Consider the following 7209-nt stretch of genomic DNA (forward strand, 5'->3'; position numbering starts at 1 on the left):
TCAACATCTGATGGCACCAAGAGTACATCTCCTTAGCGATCTGGTTCAGGGTAAGTGGCTCTCTTCCCCTACTCCTCAGCCTGCTTGTGTTAGAACTACTGTCTGACTGTGGGCCGAAGGGGAACACACAGAAAACATTAAAACTTCGTATTTCCCAAAATAATGATCAGGAATGGACTCTTGGAATTATCATTCCATTACATAAACAGGACAATGACGTTGATACCACAGGGGAATTACTCCGCTTGGTGTATGTAGTATGATTACTTTATCATTTATTAACAGTCCTCTTGTTGTTTTTGTCCGATTTTTTTCAAAAGAGAGCAGAGAAACAAACATGGGTTAGACAAAGATACTCCACCACCGACAATATTATACACCGCAGTCTATTATCGTCAGTTATATTAACTAAGGGGAAAAAGAAGGTCTTCGATACATTTTGCAGTGTTTGGGAAAAATGAAGGAACTGTTGTTGTATTTGACTATGTCTATTTAACCACCACTCATTCTTGAAACAGCTTGTAAAAATAATCAGTGGCTGCGTAATTTTGTGTTGTGTGGTTCAATGAAGACAGGGGAAAGAAATGAATTTGCAACCACGTGACCCCTACCATGTTTGAAATGTTGTACATTTGTGCCGGAAAACCCCCCAACAAATTTGTTGATTTTCTAAGATAAGATGTCTCAGATACCCCTAAGCAGTTCTGTATTATGTGAATTTTAATTTTGTAAAGGTATTTACTTATTTTTCATTCATTTAAAAAAATCAAATGATATTTTAAAAGATATAAGCATGAAGAAGCATCCTTTCAGTGCATTCGTGACCAACTCGGGTTACGGAAAGGGGCGAGTGGTGACGATGCCTTTCAGTTCTGTCCTGAACTGCTTAGGGGTATCTGAGACATCTTATCTTTGAAAATCAACAAATTTGTTGGGGGGTTTTCCGGCGATATTAGATCAGATCATATTTTGGATATAATATCGCTAATTTAGAATATTTTCAATTGAAATTCAGTCATATGATAAAATCAACTGAGAGGTATAGTTTCTTTTGCTCCTCTCTTAACAAAGTAAAGGTGGAAGGATATATGCAATATTCGTTGAGTTTACCAAAGCTTTGGGACTCAGAAACAAGATGTGGGCACTATTTCGTTCAAATGGATTTAGTGGAGAAGTTAGGGACTGCGTCGCCCAAATTTATCAAACCTATGAAAAAAAGTGATTTAAAAAAAATATTTTGTTTAATAATAAATTTCAACATTATTTATTTTGGGAGGTCTTTTATAATAGGAAGGTCGGGGACATGACAAATGTTACATGTAAGGGGGTTTCGGCAAAATAATCTGGTGTTAGGCAAGGGTGTGTTTTAAGCACCATTTTGTTTAGTTTTTCATCCATGAACTTGCTTATTTGAAAGGCATAGCTGTACAGATGGTTTTCAGCTGTGCTCAAGTTTGTAAATACATTACGAGGTCTCGCGAGAGCGAGACTTTATTCAAGATGGCGGCGCCCAGCGAGTGATCGTTTTCGCTAGGGTAACTTGTTTACTGGTATGTAATGTTCTATGTGATTGTGTAAGTGACGTAATGGGGTAGATTGCTTGGAAAAGGGCTAGTAGATGTTAGTCTGGTTCAAAGTGCACGTGTATGCACACGTACATGCCTGCAATTGAATGTTACCGAATAAACCGATGCGGCGCAAGTCATCGTTGTGTCTTCACTGCAGTATTTCGATCTAATATCAGTGGCCAACTGTGGCATACTTTCATAACGGAAGGAGGGCCATTGACGTTGATAGAGGCAACTATGCAGTTTAATAAACATTCGCTAATTAGCCCAGATGCCGACTGTGGCTCGCGCTTCACAGATCTCGCGTGCCTCTTCGATCCTTTGGGTTACTATCAGTTAACCGCAACTCTGTTCTTAGCCCTTGGATCCCCTTTCTGATAATTTGATTGAGGTATCCCTTTCCGAACAGCCCATACACGATCCTTAGCCCAGTTAGGGTTGGGTACCACTTGCCAATCGAACATTCCTTTACAATTCTTAGGCTTGGCCACCCCATTACGATCCTTAGGGTTAGTTGTGAGGTAGGGCATTGTTGAGCTCTGTCTAACTAATTAATCCAATGTACTTGCGTAAAATCTGTACAATTTGTATCAAATTTCGAGCTTTGCAGAGAAAATGGTTACTGTGCATGCACATGAAGGTAATCAATCATGGGCTAGATTGCTGTATATATACTGGGGCTTACCTTTAGAATACAGTATCACAAACTTTTCAAACACGTGACAATACCCTATGACGTTATTTATAGTAGTTTGTTGCCATTCACACCGGTGAAACAATGCCCTGTGACATCAGGGGTCATCCATGTGCATAAACTCCTCTCAGTGATCTATCGTCTCTTTATGCAATGTCATTGAATACGCCCAGCATACCGGTAGTTGTTTACTAAATATAGCCTGTGGCGGCGCATTTTAAAGCAAGCTCTAGTTTATGAGAGCCCCTTTCGTTTTCAATATATTTTTTTATTTCGTTTTTTTCGTAATTCAAGTGGCTAAAATGTTATAAATGGCAACTAACATACATATAATATTTTTTGTGTTTATTAATTTTCACTATTATGCACAAGAATGCAGTTTATTAGGTATATTATACTGGCGCTGAACATACCCAAATGTCACCGTAGTTAGGGTAGGTTACCCCGAACTCTATCCTTAGCCCTTGGAGACCGCCTCCATGGTCTAGTGGTAGAGCGTCCGCCCGAAGAGCGGAAGGTCCGGGGTTCGATCCCGGTCGCGTCATACCAAAAGACGTTAAAAGATGGTACTTGTTGTTACCCTGTCTGGCGCTCGGCATTAAGGGGCTAAAACAAGGACTGGTCGGCTCGGAGTCAGTATACTGTGTCTGAGTGGGGTATTCATGTTAAACTCATGGTATCTCAGTGGGCTAGCACTATAAATCGGCATCAGTCCGGACTAGCACAAGCAGACACACACGTGCATGCACGTCGCTATATAAGTGCAATAATCTTGGACGCGACGTTAAACCCAATTTCACCTCACCTTAGCCCTTGGACCCCCTTTACGATCAAACACCCCTTTATGAAGATTAAGGTTAGGTTCCTGTTTAGTGGCTATTAGATTACCCGAACTCTATCCTTAGCCCTTGGATCCCCTTTACGATCAATCACCCCTTAACGATCATTAGGGTTAGGTTCCCGTTTAGTGGCAATTATAGATTCTATAGCAGCTCCTAATATTCTTCACACAAAAAGGTGGAATAAAAAGGACAAAATGGTTTTATGTTGAATATTTTGGCTACTGGAAACTGTCCTGGAACATTCACACAAGCCGCTTTCACCCGCTACATTTTTTCAGTACTGATTCAAAGCGAACTCACCCTTGTGTCGTCACTAGCCATGTTTATGCCTCCCTTGTTCCTTACTATTATCCACATCATCCTTACAGTGTTCCCTACCACACTTTTCTGTCACAATAATCACCCGACAAATTATTAAATACCGTGTCATTCATGTGTCCTGAAGCCATATCGGCTCATTCCTCACCACTCGGTATCTTGTAGATTATGGAATGGAACGAGTGTGCCAAATGGCATCAGGATCATTCATAAGTGTCTGTGGACTTAAGTCACGAGACACCATGCCTACCCGTAACCTTCGTAAGTGTCTGTCACCTATTCGACCCTTTTCGTTCAGTTCCGTAACGTCCGTAATGACAATTAACTCATTAGCCTAGCTTAACTTCAAGCTGGCAATGTGAGTTCAATCTACATCACTGTTCTGTTTTTACTGCTCACCTCGCTGCAATTGGTTGCTCAGTTTTATTGACAATGGTGGGTGTGGCTTCATGAAAAGATGAAAGGGAGGGTGTGTCGTCATTAAAACACATGTACAGTTCATTGTTAGTTTTACTGAGCATATGTGTTAATGAGGTGTAACTAGCTCAAGAACACTGATTACATGTGATGGTGCTTGAGGCCAAGTGGTAGATAAGTCAAACAGTGAACTAATCAGCTAGGCTGTGCGTCAAGCCGACAAGCCATTGGAGCACGTTCAAGGAGCACTAATTGGAATTAAAAAAAATGCACATCTCCTTTGGTGGATCAGTTCATTAAAGTTTCAGTGCCAAAGGAACTTAGACTTGCTGTAGTGAATGAGTGAGTTTGGTTTAATGCGTTTTAACAGTTTTCCAGTTTTATCACGGCGTCTCAGCTTAATGTAGGAGGAAAGTCCGAAGTGATGCAGGTCTCAGACGGTTACCACTTCAGTGAAACCCATGGTTCTGACAAACCTAGAAACATAATCGGGACGAACCTGGATTCGAACCCACAATCATAGGTTTCTGGCGTGCCTAAGGGACGCAACTCTGCACAGTGAATTGTGGCAGCTTAGACGACTGGGGCACCCGTGCCCCCTAGACTTGCAAAGGTGGAAAGTTAGGATCAGGCAGTGAGAGAGGCTGCAGGCTGTCTGTTAAAGCAGCAGAAACCTTTCGATCCCACAGCTGCCTCCATTGTCAGGTTGGAATAATGCAGCGATGACACAGCAATGTCGAACGCATGAATTACATACGTCATTATAAAATCTTGTTTGTTGTGCACTGTGAATTTCCCACCACCCCAAAAATAATTGAATTTTGATATATTTTTTAACAGTTTTTAGAAAATATATATGGTGTTACATTTTTAGGATGAATATTGCAATATGTTTGAACCTGTATAGTTATATGCATCAGTTCAATGTTTTGGATTTCAAGGCCATATGGTTTCTCAAAAAGAGATTCTTAAAGATTGTTTATTTAAAAAGAAAACATGCTAATTGTTATGTGTAGTCTATTGCCATGACAAGACATAGTCTCAATATGATGCTAGACTATTACTATTATAATATGCCACTTACATTTCAGACTCAGCTGGCTCGGGGACATAGTGAGATATCAAACTTTGCGGAATGGCAGCCCCCAGCAAAAGTGGACTTGACAAAAACAATAAATACGACAGGCAGCTCAGATTGTGGGGTGACCATGGTCAGACTGCTCTGGAGTCAGCTCGAGTTTGTCTCCTCAATGTGACGGCAACAGGGACGGAGATACTGAAGAATCTCATCCTCCCTGGTGTGGGCTCCTTCACCATTGTCGATGGCAATAAAGTTAGTGGAGAAGATGTTGGCAACAACTTCTTCTTATCTAAAGACAGTCTGGGAAGGAGCCTGGCTAAAGTTGCTACCGAATTTCTGGCTGAGTTGAATGATGATGTTAGTGGAGATTTTTTGGAGGAGAGTGCTGAAAATCTTCTCCAGAGCAACCCTGATTTCTTCACCACCTTCAGCATAGTTATTGCTACCAACCTGTCTGAGAGGACTCTGCTTCTGCTAGATGAGCTACTGTGGGAGAAGGGTGTGCCACTGCTTGTGTGTCGCTGTTATGGATTCATCGGTGAAATGAGACTGGTGGTTAAAGAGCACACCGTGATCGAATCACATCCAGATAGTGCTCATGATGACCTCCGATTGGACAACCCTTTCTCTGGACTTCGCCAATACTGCGATAGTCTTGATCTTGCAAATATGACGAAAAAGGAACATTCTCATACACCCTGGCTGGTAATCCTGTACAAGTTCCTGCAAACGTGGAAAGAAGAACATGATGGACAAGTACCCCAAAACTACAAGGAGAAGAACCAGTTGAAAGTCTTGATAAGACAAGGTACCATGAAGAAGGAAGACGATGCTCATGAGGAAGAGGAGAACTTTGAGGAGGCCGTGCAGCATCTCAACTCTGCACTTGTACCTACTTCAATCCCATCAGAAGTCCTGAAAATATTTGAAGATTCAGCATGCTGTCAGTTGAATTCCGAGAGTAAGCCGTTCTGGATCCTCGCCAAGGCTGTGAAAGACTTTGTACAAATCCACGGTTCTCTTCCCCTGAGAGGAACCATTCCCGATATGACAGCTGATTCCGAGCGCTACATCAAGCTGCAGAACGTGTACCGTGAACAAGCAGGACGGGACGTAGAGGACGTGATGCAGCATGTCCAGAGATTGCTGCAGGAGATAGGGAAAGGACCAAACACCATAGCAGAGAAGGATGTTAGGTTATTTTGTAAAAATGCATCTTTTCTGCGGGTTGTCCGATGTCGAAGTTTAGCAGAAGAGTACAACTCTGCCACGGCAAACATTGCGGAATTAGGAATGTGTTTGGAAGATGAAGAGGGAGATGATGTGATTTTCTACATCCTTCTGCGCGGAGTAGACAAGTTTTATGAAGAATTCAACCGTTATCCTGGCTGGTACAATGATCAAGTTGAATCTGACATCATTAAACTAAAGGCCTGCATAGTCAAGTTACTTCACGACTGGGGACTACCACCAACTGTCAAGGATGATTTTGTCCATGAAATTTGCCGCTATGGGGCAGCAGAGCTTCACTCAGTGGCAGCCATGATGGGTGGTGTTGCGGCCCAAGAGGTCATCAAAATCATCACTGGTCAGTTTGTCCCTATCAACAACTCCTTCATCTATAATGCAATGAAGCAAACATCCAAGACTGTCCAACTATAAGAGGACGATGGACCTTGTAAAATTTGCTGCCACTGCTACAACAGTTACATGTTGGGTGCACCCACAAAGGTGTATCAAGAAATCGGTAGAGGCAAAACTAAAGTGTGAAATCATTTATTAAGCACACTTAAGCAAATTATGTTGAAGACTTTCTTTAGAATGCAAGTTTCTAACAAATCATGTTAAATGTACATTATACATGTTTATATGCTTAATTAGCAGAACTGCATTTGTGCACAGATACAATAAATTTTACAAATTTGCCATACCCTTTTTCACTTGTATTGACAGGTTGTACCTGACCTTGACTGACTACTTGACCTGAGAACACAACATGAACCTCAGAGGATTGGGATTGATCTTAGGACCTGTATCACTGTTTTTGCTGACCATATTTCTTTTACCTTACCAGCCTCCTCATTCAAAGTATCAAATAATGCTCACGTGTAAACTCAGAACTGCCCTCATATGATATAGACTGAATAGGAGAAACAGTTGCATTAACTTCAGGTTGTACATTTTCAGACCTGTCATGATATTCTTTGATCATATTCAAATGACATAACCGTTTTTGTTTTTCAGCTTGTCCAATGTACAATGCTGACCCGTTGTCTAAATGTGTGTCCG

General features: G+C 41.5%; 1 protein-coding gene across 1 annotated transcript; it reads left to right on the plus strand.

The window, feature by feature from the left end:
* The first annotated feature begins 1484 nt into the window (after nt 1–1484).
* On the plus strand, nt 1485–6819 carry LOC139451772 (NEDD8-activating enzyme E1 regulatory subunit-like). The gene is made up of 2 exons (XM_071233084.1): nt 1485–1550; nt 4931–6819. Exon 2 carries the CDS (start codon nt 4975–4977, stop codon nt 6580–6582), a length of 1608 nt encoding a protein of 535 aa, XP_071089185.1. The 5' UTR covers nt 1485–1550; nt 4931–4974; the 3' UTR covers nt 6583–6819.
* The last annotated feature ends 390 nt before the right edge of the window (nt 6820–7209 follow it).

The sequence above is a fragment of the Haliotis cracherodii genome, unplaced genomic scaffold (assembly GCF_022045235.1).
Source record: "Haliotis cracherodii isolate W230 unplaced genomic scaffold, xgHalCrac1.p SCAF_10, whole genome shotgun sequence".
Lineage (NCBI taxonomy): Eukaryota > Metazoa > Mollusca > Gastropoda > Lepetellida > Haliotidae > Haliotis > Haliotis cracherodii.

Bases quoted from the DNA above. Each gene is read 5' to 3' on its own strand.
- LOC139451772 (XM_071233084.1), top strand. From the start codon at position 4,975: ATGGCAGCCCCCAGCAAAAGTGGACTTGACAAAAACAATAAATACGAC.